This window comes from Hyaena hyaena, unplaced genomic scaffold (genome assembly GCF_003009895.1).
Source record: "Hyaena hyaena isolate Hyena2069 unplaced genomic scaffold, ASM300989v1 scaffold_783, whole genome shotgun sequence".
NCBI classification, from domain to species: domain Eukaryota; kingdom Metazoa; phylum Chordata; class Mammalia; order Carnivora; family Hyaenidae; genus Hyaena; species Hyaena hyaena.
The window spans coordinates 508,652-526,462 of record NW_024081416.1 but is presented as its reverse complement, the minus strand read 5'-3'; the positions used below and the strand labels follow the sequence as shown (position 1 = coordinate 526,462).

Here is a 17,811-nt window from a genome sequence, read left to right as displayed (position 1 = left end):
TTACAGAGGAAATAGAACTTAGCAGGCTATTGTCTACACCTTTTTTTCTCACCTTTTGAAGTTGAAACTTTTAAGACAGAGACCCAGCACGAGTGGGGGAGGAGCAGAGAGGAGACCGAGGCAGAGAATCCCAAGGAGGCTCTGCACTCTCAGTGTGGAGCGTGCCTTGGGGCTCAAATCCACAAAACCATGAGATCATGACCTGAGTCAAAACCAAGAGTCAGACAGTTAAAATGACTGAGCCACCCAGGCGCCCCTAATTTGAAACACTTCTAAAACCGCTGGAATAAAAAGTTCCTGTACTATTACAATATTACTTAAAGCATTACTGCTTTTTCATAGTAATACTGAAACATCCATTCAACTTGCTTAGTAAAAAGTCTTCTAACAAAACCAAATCTGCCTCTGGTGACCTCTCCCTCGTTCTTCTAGCATACAACGCGTTCTTAAACGTGATCCAGACAGTCCCGGTGGTTTATGTACCAACTCTAGCAACGCCCCAACCAGGTAAACAGTCCCCACCCTCGCCTTTGCTAAGTTCACATATCCACGTTCATTCACCTCTCCTTTGTCTTCCCGCTTTATTTCTAGGTTCTTTTATCCCCGAACGATCTCCCCCACCTTTCCCGAGTCCCCAACCCCCACCAGCCCAGAATCGGCTACAACACTGGCTGTGGAGTGTAAGGCACTAGTGTCCACTTGGACACGTCCCCTCACCTGTAAAGGACCAGAGATTTCTAGCCCCAGACCAGGAGCCTTAACTCCCAAACAAGGCTTGTGAGAATTACAAATAAAGAATTTTAAGCTTTTCTGCACTGAAGTGGTGTGTTGGGCTGTGGCTTTTTTTTTTTTTTTTTTTTAATAAATGGCTTGAGAGAGCCCGAGCGTGCGGATGCTCAAGTGGTGGCAAGGGCAGAGCGAGAGAGAATCCCAAGCAGGCTCCACGCTGACAGCAAGGAGCCTGACGCCAGCCTTGGATCCAGGATATCAGGACCAGCACCAAAATAAGACTCAGATGTTTAACGGACTGAGCCACCCAGGCACCCCTGGACTGTTTCAGACATCAACTACTAGGTCCTAATTCTAAGAAAACATAAAACTGCAAGAAAATACCCCATTTACGTAGAATCTCAGATTTTTATCAAGTTCTGAAGGTCAACTCGCTGGACAGAAAGGTCCCAAACGGACCTTTTAGGTACTTGGCCACTTACTTGCCCCAAGTGACTCTAGCAGTCCACTCTTCCGGTTGTCCCTCAACACTGGAAGGAGGAACTTCCTAGCAGTAAAACAAAGACAATAAACAGAACGTATCCAAAATCCGTTTATTGGGTTAAAGCCCCACTCATGTCGACTCCGGGCGCTTTCAGTGCTGCTTCCGTCGGAAGGAGCATCCTGCGAGAGAAAGGTTCAGAGATCACCGGACAGGCCGGCAGCGCGCGGGGGGCTCCCATGAGGCCCTCATCCACCCCCCGTCGCCCCCGCTTCGGACCTGGGTGCTGTGCGGTTTCCGGAAACCTTCCCGGGGGGCGGGGGGACTGAGACAAGCAGCGCCCGACCCTCCCTCTAGAGCTCGCGGGGGGTCGTGAAGGGACGCCGCCGCGCAGGTTACCTTCTGTGAGCCTTGCTTTTCCTCCTGTCGGCTGGCACAGGACGGTGGAGCAGCCCACACACAGCACCACCGTCTGCGCGTGGCTGAACACGGTGGTGATTTTGTAGCACCCTGCGAACCAACAAGCGGGGAGTCGGGGCCAGTCCGGGGCCCGGGCCCCCGCCCCCACCCCGCGCCGGCCGCCCCAGGACCCCGAGCGGCCCCCGGCCCCGGCCCTCACCCGGGCACTTCACGTCCATGAAATAGGAGTTGGGGCTCTGCACCAGGCGCTTCTTCTTGTGCTTCCTCTTCTCCTCCTCCGGGGACGGGTGCAGGAGTTCCTTCGCGAGCTGCGGGAGGCACACGGGCGCGGTCAGGGCGGCGGCGGCGGCAGCCCCGCGCCGCCCGGAGTCCGCAGCGGGGCCGCCATCTTACCGCCGCCCCGGGCCCCGCGGCCCCCGCCCCGGCGCCCCGGGCCCGAGCCCCGGAGCCCGCGGCCGTCCCCCGCCGCCCGCCCCCGGCGGAGGAGCGCGAGCACGCGCGGGCGGCGGGGGCTCCGCCGAGACGCGGGCCGAGCAACTCACGGGCATGTTCTCGTGGGCAGGTCGTCACCGCCGGAAAGGAGCGAAAGCGGAAATCCTGCCGCTTATATCCGCCGCCCGCCGGAAGTGACGCGCGCGCGCCCGGCCGCCATGCCGGGGCCGCGCGCCGCCCGTGTGGCTGGAGCGGCCGCCTCCCGCCGGGCCTGCCGCGGGGCTGCGGCGCGACCCAGCCGGGCCCGGCCCTCCTCGACTTCCCTCCTGTTCCCCAGTTGGTTTACTTCGCCCTGTTAACACCGCAGGAACGTAGACACGGAGGGGACCCTCCTCCTGGTTCCGCCCCCAGCCCACCCTCGGGCTGACCGCTCTGAGAGTGTGCGGTGTCCTCCCAGCCTTCCTCTTCTGACGGCGTCAAGTGTCCGGGTGCGCCCCGAGGGCGAGCCCCCGACCGCGGTCAGGTCGTCCCCCCGCGGCCCGCGCGGTCCCGGGGCGGGCGGCGCGCGCGGGACGGCCGCGTGGGGACCCGCGCGACCACGGACGTGCTGGGCACAGTGTTTGCTCAGAGCTGCCCGCGGGGCGTCACGCAGCCCCGCGCCGGCGAGGGACGGGCGCGCTTTGTTCTCAGCACCCCGCTCGCTCGCGGCCCGAAAGTCCCACGAGAAAGTGACATTTAGGCCCAAATGTGAAGGGCGTGGAATCAGCCGCGCGACTGTCGGGGAGGAGGCAAAACTCGGGGCCGGAAGGGGCCTGGCGTAGCTGAGCAGGGGACAGGCGGGGAGGGCAGAGCGCGCGGGGTCAGGTGCCGGGGAGCCCCGACTCACCGGGGTGAGTGCTGCGTAGACCGGGGACCAACAGCCACACCTCCGGGGGTGAGGAGCCACGTCCGGCGAACGGAATAGGGAAAGAACGGACGGATTTGTCTCAGAACAATTCGGGGAAATGGCAGAGCCGGCGGGAAGTCTGTGACGCGGCCCGAAGGGGACCGGGCGGCGCACAGCCGGACACTGCGAGGCCGGCTCTACGGACCCCCTTCCAGAGAAGCGGACTCTGAGTACTTGGTTTCCACCCGCAAAGCCAACTGTCCTGACAGCCGCGGTGTCCACGCTCGGGCGTCCCGGCGGCCTCCGCACAGCCTTTCCGGGAGGCGGGAGGGCGCGGCCCCGCTGTGTCCCCGAGACGCGCCCCTCGTCGAGAGCACGCGGCCAGACGGTTTCGGCCCCGGCCTCCGCCTTCCCGGAGCCGGCGGGTCGGGGAAGCCACACGCGGCCGCAGAGGGAAGGAAGGGCGGGTGCTGGTGGAACCCCGGAGCGCGTCTCGGAGGGCGGCGGGGCAGGGGTGCGCAGGGCGGGCGCTGCTGCTTCACGCTGCTCCGCCAGGGGGCAGAGCCACCCGACAAGCAGCCGCCTCTGCAGCGCGTCCCGCTCTCTTCAAACCGCGTCGGGCCGCCGCTGAGGGCGGGGAGCTGCGACCCCGGGGTTCCAGAGCCGCGCAAGGTTTCCGCCCCTTGCAGACCTTCTGCCCCCGGTTTTGTCGCTCCCAGGGCCACCCCCACCTCCACCCCATCCCCCAGACGTCCCCGTTCCCCCTCGTTCCTCCCCTGCTCGTCGCGGCTACGGCTCTGCTCCCACCGCCAGCCTCCGCGGGCGAGACTGCGGAGCGAGATCCGGAGCGGGTGACAGCGAGCCGGACGCGGGGGGAAGTGGCCCGGCGAGGAGGGGGTGGGCGGGCAGGGGGTGGGGCCCAGAGGGGTGCCGCCTCCCCTCCATCCCGGAGCCTGGGCGGGGAGGGAGGAAAACTTCCTGGCCCGGGCTCCCGGCCGCTCCGTCCCCGGCCCTCCGATCCCGCTCCCCCCCGCCCCCGGCTCCCCGGTGTCCGCCATGGCCAAAGCCTACGACCACCTCTTCAAGTTGCTGCTGATCGGGGACTCGGGGGTGGGCAAGACCTGTCTGATCATTCGCTTTGCAGAAGACAACTTCAACAGCACTTACATCTCCACGATCGGTGAGCCACCGGCCGCACCCCAGGCCCCTCACCCCCAAGGCCGCATCCTCAGGCTCCCCGATTGTAGCGGCCCCACTCCTCAGCCCCCCCTAGACTGAGGCTCCCGAGCCCCCGGCCCAGACCCATCCCCGGCGCACAGCTCCCGGGTGGTACCCAACCTCCAAGTCCCGGAGGCCTCCAGGTAATGCTCCGCTGCGCCAGCGCCTCGGGGTCCTGGCGGCCCTCCTCCCTCGTCTCCCCGGATCCCCACGAACCCCTCTCCGTTTCCTGCTCCAGTAGTCTCCCCCGCCCCCCACCTCTCCCTGTTTCCTGTAACCCCTCTCCCCGACCTCCAGTTCCGCCTGCCTCTTTCTGTCCCGCTGACGGTCAGACTCCCCCCGCACCCCCCGCAGCAGCTACTTCCAGCCTCCCCGCTCCTCAACTCGGCTGGGGGCTTGGGGTGGGGACGGAGTGGCCGGTGTGCTGGAGGGTGGCCCAAGGGCTGGGACGGTGAATATGCAGTCCGCCGGGCAGGGCGGTGGGAGCGGGGGGACTTTGGGGGGCTCTGAGTCAGCCCGGTGACTCAGCCTCCTCCCTGGGCTCCCGACAGGCTCCGGGGAGGCGCCCGAGTTTCCCCTGAGCGCACTGCCTCCCTCCCCCCCTCTGGTCTTTCTTCATCTTCTCTGGCCTGGGAAATAAAGTGAGGGGAGTCTCAAGGCAATTCTGGTCGGAAAAGGGAAGGGGATGCCTCTCTCCTAGTTCACGCTCCGGAGGAATCTTTTTAGCCTCAGATTTCTTGCCTGCGAGCCCAGCGTGCTAGTTAGCGCACCCGAGGGCGTCCGCTCCCTTCCTCCTGGCCCTTCGTCTGCGTGGCTGCGGCGCAGGTAGAGAGCCCAGAGGAGCGGGTTCTGAGAAAACAGAAGGGAAAGGAATCTGAGAGTAATATTCTGGGGGAGACACTCAATTCCAAGAGTTGTCAGCAGCTGCGGCTGAGCGTCCAGGAGGTGCCTGAATTCTCCCTGCGGTTTCCATCCCCGCCCCCCACATCCATGCCACCTCGTACAAACAAGATGCTGGCTCCACACTACACTTGGAGAAAATTCTCCTAGTTATGCTCGCAACAAAGTTGCTTCCCAATTGCCTCCTTGCACGGCTCGCCCTGCGGCTCCTTTCCTGCGTGCCCCCTGCGCGCCCTCCGCGTCCACGCGGTCTCCCCTCGCATGCCCTCCGCCCTCCACCCCGGGTCTCCCCTCTCACACTCTCCGTGTCCGCGCAGAGTCCCAACTTGAACGTATGTGCTCTACTCCTAGGAATCGACTTCAAGATCCGCACTGTGGATATAGACGGGAAGAAGATCAAATTGCAGGTCTGGTGAGTGAGCCCCCCGGACTGCTGGCCACACACCCTCGTTCCCCTCCGTTTCCCCTTTCCCCTGGCTTTGCTTCGTTTTTCTTCCTTTCCCCACAATTCCTTCGCTACGTCCATTTCCTGTCACCTCACGCGGGGTCCTCCCGTCTCTCTTCCTGCTCACGCAACTGTTTTCAGCTTTCTTGTAACTCTCTTGCCTCTCCCAGCTCCAGAACATTCTCTGAACCTGACAGATGTCTGCAGGGCTGTCCTGTGGAAACAGTATTAAAGCGGGGAAACCGCATGTGGCAGAATTAAGACTTGACTCTAAGTCTGTGCTCTCTCTGAATTGCCGCGAGCCCAGAAAGCCAAAGATGGAGGGCTGACCCGTCACAGGACGCTGTCACCGGACTCTGCAGGTGTGGCAGTGGCTGGCGGCCTGAGAAAGGTGTTAAGGTACAGCAGACAAGAGCACATTGTGGTTCAAGTTCTGGCTCAAGTTCCGCTGCAGAAGGACCGTCCCTAGTTATTTGGCGTCTCCGAATCTGCTCGTCGCTTGTGAGACAGGGACAGCAGAGCATGTGTCACAAGCATAGGGAGGCAGAGCGGCGCTCGCACAGACTGAGCCTTCAACGAAGGAACCCAAGAGACCTCGTTCCCAGCTGTCTCCCCTCCTTTCCTCGTTGCTGTTTTCTGCTTCTGTTCCTTTCAGCCCACTCTGTGGCAAAGCTAAATTCTTAGCCGGGGGAATTCTCTCCCTGGGGAGCTGTTCCCTCGATCCCGCCCCACAAAACCTTCCACCTCCTCAGGGACACAGCTGGCCAGGAGCGATTCAAGACGATCACCACTGCCTACTACCGCGGAGCCATGGTACGAGCCGCGGGTCTGGACAAGGGGTGAGGCTGCAGCGTGCGGGGCTCTGAGAACCGAGGGGCAGGGGCCGGCCAGGGAAGGGGCCGGGGGCACCGTGTGGGGTGTGGAGGGCCCCGCCTGGACCAGCGATCACACGCGTGGCTAGGACTTGAAGGGTCACTTGGAGGGGCAGGAAGCAGAAACGGGGGGGGGGGTGTGGCCCGAGGCTCCAGGGTGACTTCTTGCCACCTCCCAGGGCATCATCCTAGTATACGACATCACGGATGAGAAGTCTTTCGAGAATATTCAGAACTGGATGAAAAGCATCAAAGAGGTGAGGACCACCCTGGAGAGATGAGGGACTGGGTAGCACCTGGAGGGTGAGGGGCATGAAGGTGAGCAGGACCCAGCCCTACCCCTCCTGCCCTCTGGCCTCCAGAACGCGTCGGCTGGGGTGCAGCGTCTGCTGCTGGGCAACAAGTGTGACATGGAGGCCAAGAGGAAAGTGCGGAGGGAGCAGGCCGACAAGGTGAGGGCCCGGCGGTCGGTCGAGGGGGGCCCCCCGCCCCCCGCCAGCTGCCGCCTTCATCCCGTCTGCTGTCTCCACCCCACAGCTGGCTCGGGAGCATGGAATTCGATTCTTCGAGACAAGTGCCAAATCCAGCACAAATGTGGATGAGGTGAGACGCCCCCGTGCCCGCCCCCCACCCCCTGCTCCCGGAGACGCCCGTGAGGCCGCCCCCGCCACCTCCAGCCTGTTCTGACCGGTCCCCCCTCCCCCGGCAGGCCTTCAGTTCCCTGGCCCGGGACATCTTGCTCAAGTCAGGAAGCCGGAGATCGGTGAGCTGGTTGTGCTGGACTGAGCACAGCAGTGGGTGTGCTGTGTTGTGTTGTGTTAGTGAAAACCACGGAGCGGGCAGCGCTAACACTGCCCATGCGGGTGGGTCCCCTCCAAACAGTGTGCAGTCTCAGACCCCTGCCAGCCGTGCTCCCCTGACCCCAGTGCCTTCTACCTCCAGGGAAACAGCCACAGGCCCCCTGGCGCCGACCTGAGAGCCTGTGACAAGAAGAGCAGCAGGTGTTCCCTCGGCTGAGGACCCGGGCGTGGACAGCGGCCGGGGGAGGCAGGGCTGAGGGCGGGCAGGGGAGGAAGGGCAGGTGGGGCTCGCAGGGGACAGAGGCGGGTCAGTGGCGGACGGACGGGTGGGGAGCAAATGCAGAAGGAAGAGAGGAATGTGAGGAGAGAGAAGGTGGAATAGAGAGGCAGGGAGAGGCGAGGAGGAGAAAGACGTCAGGAGGTGAATGAAGGTGAGGGGCGGGCAGGGAGGGGGGAGCGAAGCCAAGGCCCTGGGCGTCGGACCCTCCCCGGGCTTCTAGGGCACACGGAAGTGGAAATAAACCGTTGGTTCAAGGCCCGGATCAGGCTTTAAGGCTGTGTGCCGGGGGCTCGGCGGCGCCTCGGAAGCTTTGACCCGTCCGCTCTGCCTGGTCTTTCTCAGCATTAAGGGTCGCCACCCACGCAGAGTCCCCTGTCTGGATGACTTTAATCACCAGAACTGCTTTCTGCTCTTCAACCCAATTCCTGCCTCTAAGGTGGCTGGGCCTCCAGAACCCGGCTGGGTTCTGGTGACACCAGGTCCTGACACAGCTGCGCCGTCCCTGCCGTTTCATGGCTGCGGAGAACAGCAAGAAGGTTCTCTGAACCTGAGGGACTGGGCATCCTTTTTCCATGATGGAAATTGGAGGGTCCTTGTGGACAGAGCCTTGCCTAGTTTCTAGAAGAACTCTTTCTTAGGCCTTAGGCCTTCCCAGGGGAGAGTCAACCCTGGCCTCCAGGAAATATCAGGACCTTGTATGGTTTATCCCGTGAGTTCTTCAGGCGTCTGACCCTGCCTGCAACCCCTCTGGGTAGCTGGTAGGCGTTATTTTCCACGTTTATAAGTGAGGACAATGAAGTTCATTTGCTCATAAATCTTCATTGAGCATCTAGTATGAGCCAAGCACAACAGTCAAGATAATATAACCTTTGGGTGGAACTTACACGACAGACAGCAAATTGTAACAGAAATGGCTCGTAAGTACCGAGTAACAAGGAGGCCAAAACTGGCACGCCGAAGAACTACCACCTTGACACGCAGCCCACGTCACCCTTACACAACGGTTTCTAAACAGCAAACTTCTCTCACAGATGACCTTTTATCCGGTGTTCTGTGTTAATGAACATAGCAGATTTGGTTTAGGCAAAATACCATTAGGAGTGTAATTCACGAGATCTGAAGTTCGAGGCACTTAGGAGACCCCCACGCCTGTGCTGTGGGAGTGGACTGCGCGAGCCTGGGGTCAGCAGCAAGGCCTGTGCTGCTGGCCCGCACAACACACCAGGAAAGGGCCTGGCCGCGCGGGGGGCAGCGCTGTGGTACTGCCGCACGGTGTGTCAGGTAGCAGACTTCCGTGGGGTAAAGATCCTTATCTGGATCACTTCCGAGCTCTGTGCTCAACGACCCAGCTAGAGTAATTTGCTCCAGGTTATGAGGAAGGACTTGCATTTTGTGAATCCCAGGAAGAACACTGACTAACATCTTCATCACACCCCAGACCAGAGATTTCAGAAGCCAGTTCCGGTGCGGAGGCCTGTTGCTGCCTGGTGAAGCTACTGGACAGGAGCGCTTCTGACTCTCACTGCCCGTCAAGGGACATGATAGGGTTTGATAAGGAGAAACAGGATGGTAGAAGATTTCAGCCAAGACTTTTCTTTTTTTTTTTTTTTAATATTTTTATTTATTTCTATGAGAGAGAGAGAGAGACAGCGTGAGCAGGGGAGGGCCAGAGAGAGAGGGAGACACAGAGTCTGAAACAGGCTCCAGGCTCCAAGCTGGCAGTCAGCGCAGCCCGACGCGGGGCTCGAACCCACGAACCGCGAGATCCTGACCTAAGCGAAAGTCGGCCGCTTAACCGACTAAGCCATCCAGGCGCCCCACAGCCAAGACTTTTCTTACAGCTAAAAGCTACTGGGAAACACCCACACCTACTTTTGTAATGCACAACTACTGATAACGCACAAATAATAACTTAGAGGACTGAGCGGGTAGTCACAAGAAAATAAAGCTCAGTCCTCACCACTTGCTGTAGCCTTGGGATGGGGGAGTGGCTGTTACATTTAGACTAGGAAGACTTCTTGGGAGAGGAGACTGGGGGTGGGGACAAGCCCTTTCATCTTGAGAAGTGGGGGACAGATTACTACTAGTGATCTTATTTATACGAATTTAAGTACCTCCTTGAACTCACACAGTCCAGTTGTCTGGGAGGCTGTAGACCTGTATGTATGTAAAACTAGAATGAAAACGCGGGCAGAGTTAGATGATGACTAATACCAGACAGTAAGGCATAAACCACGAGTGTGGGTCAAGTCACCGCAGTTCTAGGCACAAATCAAGGTTTAACTCCATGGGGATGGAAAGCAGGGGGGAATCTTTGGCTTTGGAGCTGACCGTCTGGGGCTCGCACTTCAGCTCTCCCACTCACTCGCTCGGTGGCCTGGACAATCCCTCGCACGCTGGGCTTCCTCCTAAAACAGGGCCACTACCTACTCTGACTCCTCAGGACACTGAAGACCGAAACGACCTAAACGTTGAATTCAAAAAGTATGACAGTGTGTGACACGATGCAACTAGAGAATAAAAGAAACACTTTCCTACACATTTCATTTGCATCTCCCCCAAAACCCCTAGAAAATGCACAATCAGCATTTCTATTTTACAGAGAATGCCAAGGGCGTCCTAACGTGGGACTAACAGCCTCCTCCGGCGCGGACGCCGGTCCCTTCAGGCGGCCGCTGGGGGAGCTCGGCCCGAGGAGCCCGTTCCAGCCACCAGTTCCGGGGGGCGGTTGTAAGTTATCCCGCGATGGGGCTGCGAATCCAGGCCCACGTGGGGCGCAGGGTTTACTAAAAACTTAAGAAGTAGTTCAGGCGCAGGGCGGCATCATTCATCGGTGCGCCGCGGGTCTCGGGAGGAGAAAGCGGTGTCGCCTCCCTCCCGGAGCCACCGGGGCGGGACGGTGAGTCCCTGGGTTTTCGGAGGCTGCGGGGCGACGCTCCCCGGGCCGGGAGGGGCCGCCAGGCGACGGCCCGGGAAGCCACGAACCGAGAAGTCACACGAGCCTCGCCACCAGGACCGTCGCGCCGCGGCGCGCCGAGCTCGACGCAGGCGGCCCGGGTGCCACGGACGGCAGCTGACGGCCACCAGCCCCGCCGACGCGTCCCGGAGGCCGCGCGCCTGCGCCGACCCGCCCAGCCGGGCAAGTCCCCGCGGTCCCGGCGTCCCTCGCGGTCCCGGCAGCCTCCGCGGGGCAAGATGGCCGCGGCCCGGGCGGCCCCGGAGGCGGCGGGGTGCTAGGCCCTACGTCCCTCGGCCTTTCCCGAGGGCCGAAGGGGCCCGGAGAAGTGGGCGCACAGCCCAGCCCAGCAAATGCGTGTCGGCTTTTCTTGCCGCGGCCGTGAGGACGGCCCAGTAAAGCCTTTGCCCTGATAGGCAGTTCCAGCATTTCGCAGCCCCGATCCGGGACCCCCCGGGGGCTGCGGTGTCCGCGCTCCGACGGAGGGGCGAGGCCGGTCCCTGCGTCCCGACCCGCGCGACCCCGAGCACCCCATGCCTACGGGCGCGGGGAGGCGTGGCCTCCCCCACGGCATCCACCTGTGCTGGTTGCTCTGTGCTTTGACCTTAAAGCTCTGGTAAGGGGCGGCTGAGGGCTGGGGCGTGGAAGGGGCGGGAGGGCGGCCTGGTCCCGGCCCCTGGGGGCCACGCAGGCCGCGAGCCGGCTCCGCGGAGGTGGGGAGTTCCCAGTTTTCTGGCCTCTGACTCTCGCCTCCCCACCCTCCCTGCCTGCCTGCCGCTGCAGCCAAGCCGAGGCTCCGGTTCCGGCGGAGAAGCTGTCAGGTGGGTGCTGGAGTGGTAACCCGACTCCCCTAGTTCTGTGCTTTTGCCGCCCTCCCCGGTCCCGAGAGCCCGGGTGGGAGGGGTGGCGCCGCGCGGAGCGAAGGCTTTTAGCTGTGCTGGGAAGTTGGGTGGGCAGACCCTTTGGGGGCAAATACTTCCTGGCATTTCTCTCCCCCGTTAGTGAGCACCTCAAATTTGCCGTGCTGGCTGGTGGAGGAGTTTGTGGTGGCAGAAGAATGTGCTCCGTGCTCTAATTTCCAGGCTGTGAGTATCTGTTCCCCGGTTTTTGTGGTATCTGATCAGTCTCTCGGTTTTACTAAGTGTGCCTTTGCGTTGCCCTGGTCTTTTCCTTGCAGTTTCAGTGTATGTCCACGTTTGGACTTGCTTCCCCACCCCACCCCCGCCCCAGATGTGCCCTTTCCTTTGTAAGTCGACAGCAACATTCACCTAATAGTCCTATTCATTTAAAAAAAAAAAAAAAGAAGAAGAAGAAAATGAAAGAAAGAAAAGCAAGAAATCTCGATTCCCCATGTGGGGCTGAAACTCACAACCCTGAGATCAAGAGTCGCTGGGTCCACCTACTGAGCCAGGAGGTGCCCCAGTCGTAATCATTTTTTATTTTATTTAAGAAAAATTTTTAATGTTTTAGTTATTTTTGAGAGAGAGACAGCATGAGCGGGGTAGGGGCAGAGAGAGAGGGAGTCACAGAATCTGAAGCAGCTCCAGGCTCTGAGCTGTCAGCACAGAGCCTGACGCGGGGCTCGAACCCACGAACCGCGAGATCATGACCTGAGCTGAAGTCTGAGGCCCAACCCACTGAGCCCCCCAGGCGCCCCATGATCATTTGTAATCCAGTAGGCTCTGGGCCCTGTCCCCATCTCTCTGCCCCTGAGGTGTGTTTTTAATGCACTTACCATGCATCCAGCACACCCACCATCCCTACCAGAACCAGCCCGGAGCCAAACCCGCTGGGCACCTGCCCCTTCTGAGCGAGTCTTTCTGCTTCTCCTGCTGCCCTTTCCTGACCTGTCCTTTGGTCCTTTTCTCTTGACAGAAGACCACTCCTGAGTGTGGCTCCACGGGGTACGTGGAGAAAATCACCTGCAGCTCATCTAAGAGGAATGAGTTGAAAAGGCAAGTGCTGTTTCTCTCCTTGAAACCTAGGTCACTTCCTTTGTTCCTGATTTTAGGTACTTTGCGCAGGTCTTTCTGTCCCTCTGGAGGCAACCTGGCGTATTGGGGGGGGGGGGGGCAAAGTATTTGAACCAAGTCCTGGTTCTGTTTCTCCGCACTCGACCACCGGTCCTGTTGAGCGGGTTAATGCCGGCTCCGCTTTGGCGACACCAGAAAGCAGCCGGATGATGTACTGGAGTGGGATCTGCGTGCGGTGAACACGTCCAAGGGCTGACGGTAGCTCTTTTCCCCTCATGCGTCTTGGCTGGGCTCCAGTAGAAGGGAGTAGAGGGAGAGGTGGCCTAGCCTTCCCCGGGAGTAACTGTCCCTTCCTGCTCTTAGCTGCCGCTCAGCTCTGATGGAGCAGCACTTATTCTGGAAATTTGAAGGGGCTGTCGTGGGTGTGGCCTTGGTCTTCGCTTGCCTCGTCATCGTTCGTCAGCGGCAGCTGGACAGAAAAGCTCTGGAAAAGGTCCGGAAGCAAATCGAGTCCATATAGCGACCTTCTACCCTTTGGTAGGGGTCTTGAGGACCCTGCCTCAGACAGAGACAGTGGGATGGACGGACTTGCGCCCCTCGTTCTCTGGGAATTTATGGTGGCGTTTCCTGTCTAGAGCATTAACCAGCAAAATGAGGAGTAGGATGGTTCCCTTCCCTGCTGTAATTTGGTTTGGGACAGGAAGTCATGGCAGCAGACGTGGAAACAGGGTGGCAACTTTACGCCTCAGTTTACCAACTACCTACCTTCCCCTTCTGCTTATTTAAAACTTTCAGGATACAATTTCAGCAAAAAAGTTTATTTCTCAGCCGAAACCTCTGTTTCCCCTCAACCCTAGCCCGAAAGAAGAAATAAAGTTACAGATGTATAAAGGATTTGTAATGACTCCTCACAAAGCCTAGGCTTCAGGGTACAGACATTTAGGATGTCCAGGAATGGATTCGGACCCCTGAGGCCAAAGAATTCTGGATGGGAAACCCAGGGAGCACCAGAGCGGCGAGGGGAAGTGGGCACGGAGCCCTCCAGCTCACATCTCCTCTGCGTGCGGGAAGGCTCCCCCGCGCCCGCTGGGGCCTGTCTTCCCGCCCGTCTTCGCGAGTGCTGTTCTTGTTGAGCCATTTTCACCCTTGGCCTTAAGTGGCCCCTCCAGTCTGGACCCTACCACCGTGGTCTCCAAACTTTCTGTCCTGTCCTCGTGGGTCAGGATATTTCTGGAAATCACTGTGGGTGGAGGAAGAAGGGCAGTCGTGGAGTGTTTGCTCAGCTGGGGGATCCTAGCCAGGACAGGGCTTCCTCCCATGTCTGAGTTCCTGGAAAACAGCTCCTCCCCGCCCTTGCCTCACCTCCACGAGGCTGGTAATCCTCAGGCCCCGCTTCCCGGAGACCCTGAAAGGGGCTGACGCTGGGCAGGATGATGAGAGCCAGGGAAAAAAGAAGGATCTGGAGAAAACAAAAGGGACGCTTGGCCTGTGGGGCCACTAAAGGCAGGGAACCAAGGGCAGAATGAATAGAGGGCGGTTGGAGTCCTCAGGGATGGGAAGGTGGGTGTGGTGGGGGCTGGGCGTGCCGGGATAGAGGCAAAAGGTGGTGGACTGGGGGGCGGGGGGACTGACCAGAACACAGGTGCTGGTCTGGGCAGCTTTGTTGGAGGTCCGGGCAACAAGCAGCTGCAGCTGACGGAGCTGAGCTACCAGCGAGCTGGTGAGGGCGGAGTGAAGAGTCAGGGCGCGAGAATGGTGGCGCTCCCGGCCGCCCCTCCTGCACCCGGCGGCGAGGGGGGCGGCCAGGGCACCTGCCCCCCAAGGAGCAGGCTATGCATCCGCTTACATGTTGCGCCTCTCCAGCTCCTGGACTTTCTTCTGCAGCTCCCGGTTCTGCGCAGAGCAGGCAGCGGCCCTAGGGCGTGTGGACAGGTGGGACCCAGCTCTGCGGTCCCGGGGTCCCCGACCTGCCTGCCCTGGTAAGGGAGGAGGCCACACGTGGCCCACGGGGAGCTGGACACGGACGTCCAGACATACCTGCCCTCCAGCCCATCGATGTACTCTTTCTTCCGCTGGCGACTGTCCTGAGCCGACTGCTTGTTCCGGATCTTCCTCCTGACCTTCTTGAGGACCCTCTCCTCTGCCTGGGGGGCCCGGGTGTGTCAGTCCCGGGCCAGAGCCTTCCTCAGCGCCCCGCCTGCCTCTGTGGACCAGGGCGGGGCCACTGGGTTGGGATACCCTTCGGGGAAGCGTGTTACCTTGGTGAGGGGCAGGTGAGCAGGCAGGGAGACGCCCTCCTGCCCTAGCAGCCGCTTCTCCTCATCTGTCAGGGACAAGGGGTGGCCCAGCGGCTGGCGGAGAACGGACAACAGGAGAGGGTGACAAGACAGTGGGGGAGGGCCCGGTCTTTTCCATCCCCCCCCCCCCCAGGCTGCTCCCGGCTCCCTGAGTGCCTCCTGGGGAGGAATAAGTGACCTGAAGTGAGGTTGGGGGAGGGGGCCTTCGTTCAGACTCTGGGGCCTCCTGGGGCTGCGAAGGGAGAGAAGAGGGGTTGTGATAGGTCCTTTGTCCCGAGACTTAGGACCTCGGCACTCTGAGCAAGCTAGGGAGGCCTGGTTCTGGTCCCCAAAGCTTTAGGGTATTTGAAGAAAGCAGGGAGCAGCTCACTAAGATACGGTTTGCTTAAAATGGTTCACTTTTGTCCATTAACTTCCATTTGGCAGAGTGCCATGTCCAGCCCAGGTCAACCGCTGGGAGCTCCCTGGGGCAGTGGCCCATTTCCCCCATGGTCTGAGCCCCACTTTCTGGATGGAAGCTCCGTCCCCTGTCTAAGAACTCTCCAAGGGCCACCAGACTGAACCACTCCTCAAATACAGTATGGGGGGGGGGCAGGGGACAGCTCGCCAGCCTCACCTGTCGACGAGTAACCCGCCTTTCTGATACTCCTTGAAAGATTTATGCTTCACTCTGACTTAAGAGGAATTTGAGTTTGCTTTTGACTCCTGATCTTAGTTTTTAGCCAAGCCATTTCTTGTCTTTCTGCCTTTTCCTGATGGTCCCTTCTTGCTCCCATGAAGCCACAAACTCCCCAGTGTTTTGATGCGAACACAAGCTTAGAAGTATCCGGCTTCTTAAGGTCCCTCAGCCCGATTCTGAGATGCTTGGTGTGGATTCTGGTCCCAGCTTCAGCCAGACGTGCAGGGAGGCCAGAGCCCGGTCCCCACGTTGCGCATAGGCAGCTCTTTCCAGCCGCTGCCCAACGACAGCGACTGTGCAAGCCCCCCCCCCACCGAACTCCCCCTGCAGGAACCAGCCTACCCAGCCTGAGGGAGGCGCCCAGCATGTTACCCTCTGCGCCTGGCCCTGGGCTGCGAGTGCAGCTGCTCGGCGCCGCCTCCCCACTTCCCTACACCCTGTGCTGGTGGCCTGCTGGGCTCCCAGGCAGCCCGCCCCCTCCGTGTCCAGACCCGAGGCTGAAACGGTGGCCCCGCTGAGCAAACTGCACACAGGGTCTGGGCTTTCTCCCGGGTCCTGTCCCCAGACGCCCTCACCCCACCTTCTCCTTAACTGGGTCCTCGCCGCCTCACCCCAAGGGCTCTGCCTCCCTTGTCCTTTTCTGCTCCTAAAGCTGCCCGAGCCTCTCCTGGCCTTTCAGTGCCACAAAAATTGGGGCAAAGAGATGAGCATCAGTTTCCCCTCCCTCGGGGGAGGGGTGGTCTTTGCATCCAGGAGTGCTGGATCAGGCTGGCCCAAGGCTCACCGGGGCTGCAGGAGGCACTGGGTTGACAGAGCCTGCTCTGGGCAGGGAGTCGGCATGAGCATCCAGGGGCAGCTCGCAGACCACGCAGGCATCGGGCACCAGAAGCTGTGGGCTCCACTGACCTGAGGGAGACACGGGACGGGAAGGGTACACCCTAATGGCAGCAGGGCCCGGCTGGAGGCACGGGTTGGGAAAACCTCTCGCCCCAGGTAGGGCCGGAGCTGAGGGGCCACTGTCCCCTTTCCACCGGGAGCACTGACCTAGCTGGAGAGAGATGAAGCCTACGGCGGGCCCAGCTTCCCCCTGCGCCCTCTCCAGGGCCCCTGCCTCATAGACAACCTCATAGAGAGCAGGGGAACTGGGTGCTTGGGGGGCGGGAGGGCTGTCTGGACGGCCCGGGTCCTCGGAGATGCCACTGTCGCTGCCAGCAGAGGCTTCTGAGCAGTACACTTCATTGGGATCGATGAGAAGCTTCAGGAAGTCTTCGGGCTCACTGTCTGGAAGGCCCTGCGGTAGGAGAGGGCGTCTGTGTACAGAGAGTTCCAGACCCCCATGAGACCTACATCTGGCCCTGTGCCCTTGGACATGGGGACAGCTACAGCTCACGAGTCTTTTAGGGCCTCGGGCTTCAGACGTCTCTCCACGGGGAGGCTGAGGCTGAAGTGATGGGCCCTCTTCACGGTTCCCCTCCGCCCACCCCACCTCCACCCTCCCACTCACGCAGCCGTGGCCTCCAGGGGGCTCCCAGCCTCGCAGCCCCTGTTCTTGGAGCTTAGTCTCTGGGGCTTCTGGAGGCGGGCCGTGCAGTCCCAGCTCCGGGAAGGTTCCTGTTGAGAAAACGCCTTCTGGGGACTCCAGCCATGCGTCCAGCAGGTCGGGGGCTCGGAAATCCATTCTGCAGGGAGAGCAGGACCAGGGTGAGGGCGCCCTCCCCCCAGCTCCCGGGTCCCCCCGCTCCTCCTTCCGCCCTCGCGCCGCCTCACCCGGCACCGGGGGTCTCGCCTCCGGCCTGACGTGTGGCTCCGACGAACGGCCCGCTCGGTGTTCCCCGCTCCCCGGAGCTCAGGCCGCCGGCCGCCCCACAGGCCGCCGCGCTCCTTTCCTCCAGGATCTCGCATCCTGGACCAGCCCTGCCAAGCCCCGCCCCGGCCTGACCCCGCGGCAGGGCGCCGGGCGCCGGGCCAGGGGCCGCGAGGCGAGGCGCCCGCACGCCGGGCTTGAGCAAGGCCGGCCTGGCCCTTCGCGCCTCAGTTTCTCCCAGCGACAGCGAGTCTTCCGCGGGCTCGGGGCCCTTCAGGGAAGGACGGCGACGGCTGTGGCCGAGCACACCGCGTGCCTGCCCTCCGGCCGTTAGCTGCGTAAGGCGAGGCGGGTCCGGGTCGAGACCCGCGGGAAAGCCGCCACCCCGGGGCCCGAGTCTCGCCGCGGGATCCCCTCCCCCGCTCCGAAGCCCTCTTTCCACTCTTGAGTTTGATTGGACGTGGGAGGTTTCAAAGGCAGGGCATCGAGCCAATGGGAGCGCCGACTCGAGGCAAGCTGCTCCCTGACTGGTCGGAGGGGCCGCGGAGCGGGCGGGGGAGAGCGTCCCCCGGAGCGGGAGCCCGGGCAGGGGCGGGGCGGGGAGCGGGGCAGGTGCGGGAGCCCCGGCGGGGGCGGGGG

General features: G+C 61.3%; 5 protein-coding genes across 10 annotated transcripts in view; 3 read left to right on the top strand and 2 right to left on the bottom strand.

The window, feature by feature from the left end:
- The window catches only part of NUP210L (nucleoporin 210 like), an 89,365-nt gene extending 88,548 nt beyond the window's left edge, over positions 1-817 (top strand). The window contains exons 40-41 of the mRNA XM_039218962.1: positions 433-507; positions 592-817. Of these exons, the coding sequence (XP_039074893.1) occupies positions 433-507; positions 592-692 (176 nt within the window). The 3' untranslated portion in view covers positions 693-817. The remainder of the gene's footprint in view (positions 1-432; positions 508-591) is intronic.
- Positions 818-1,303: 486 nt separating this feature from the next.
- RPS27 (ribosomal protein S27) lies at positions 1,304-2,283 on the bottom strand. Its single transcript, XM_039218928.1, has 4 exons — positions 2,173-2,283; positions 1,830-1,938; positions 1,610-1,720; positions 1,304-1,392 (listed from the first exon to the last, which is right to left on the bottom strand). Exons 1-4 carry the CDS (start codon positions 2,176-2,178, stop codon positions 1,364-1,366), a joined length of 255 nt encoding a protein of 84 aa, XP_039074859.1. The 5' UTR covers positions 2,179-2,283; the 3' UTR covers positions 1,304-1,363.
- Positions 2,284-3,857: 1,574 nt separating this feature from the next.
- RAB13 (RAB13, member RAS oncogene family) lies at positions 3,858-7,722 on the top strand. 5 transcript variants are annotated; one of them, XM_039218927.1, is made up of 8 exons: positions 3,858-4,128; positions 5,418-5,478; positions 6,264-6,324; positions 6,563-6,640; positions 6,746-6,835; positions 6,921-6,986; positions 7,093-7,146; positions 7,326-7,722. In XM_039218927.1, the coding sequence occupies exons 1-8, from the start codon at positions 4,005-4,007 to the stop codon at positions 7,398-7,400; spliced, it is 609 nt and encodes a 202-aa protein (XP_039074858.1). In that variant the 5' UTR covers positions 3,858-4,004; the 3' UTR covers positions 7,401-7,722. The 5 variants fall into 5 exon arrangements, with proteins under 5 accessions (XP_039074858.1, XP_039074854.1, XP_039074857.1 ...); XM_039218926.1 differs by lacking the exon at positions 3,858-4,128 and adding an exon at positions 4,143-4,309; XM_039218924.1 differs by lacking the exon at positions 3,858-4,128 and adding an exon at positions 4,867-4,991.
- Positions 7,723-10,613: 2,891 nt separating this feature from the next.
- Positions 10,614-13,286, top strand: JTB (jumping translocation breakpoint). The gene is made up of 5 exons (XM_039218949.1): positions 10,614-11,035; positions 11,203-11,240; positions 11,422-11,504; positions 12,295-12,374; positions 12,756-13,286. Exons 1-5 carry the CDS (start codon positions 10,953-10,955, stop codon positions 12,910-12,912), a joined length of 441 nt encoding a protein of 146 aa, XP_039074880.1. The 5' UTR covers positions 10,614-10,952; the 3' UTR covers positions 12,913-13,286.
- Positions 13,195-17,602, bottom strand: CREB3L4 (cAMP responsive element binding protein 3 like 4). 2 transcript variants are annotated; one of them, XM_039218947.1, is made up of 10 exons: positions 17,136-17,602; positions 16,873-17,047; positions 16,413-16,659; positions 16,153-16,274; positions 14,651-14,848; positions 14,430-14,536; positions 14,239-14,307; positions 14,025-14,109; positions 13,755-13,851; positions 13,195-13,632 (listed from the first exon to the last, which is right to left on the bottom strand). In XM_039218947.1, exons 2-10 carry the CDS (start codon positions 17,044-17,046, stop codon positions 13,439-13,441), a joined length of 1,293 nt encoding a protein of 430 aa, XP_039074878.1. In that variant the 5' UTR covers position 17,047; positions 17,136-17,602; the 3' UTR covers positions 13,195-13,438. The 2 variants fall into 2 exon arrangements, with proteins under 2 accessions (XP_039074878.1, XP_039074879.1); XM_039218948.1 differs by having other exon boundaries at positions 14,651-14,743; positions 17,136-17,600.
- Between the last annotated feature and the right edge of the window lie 209 nt (positions 17,603-17,811).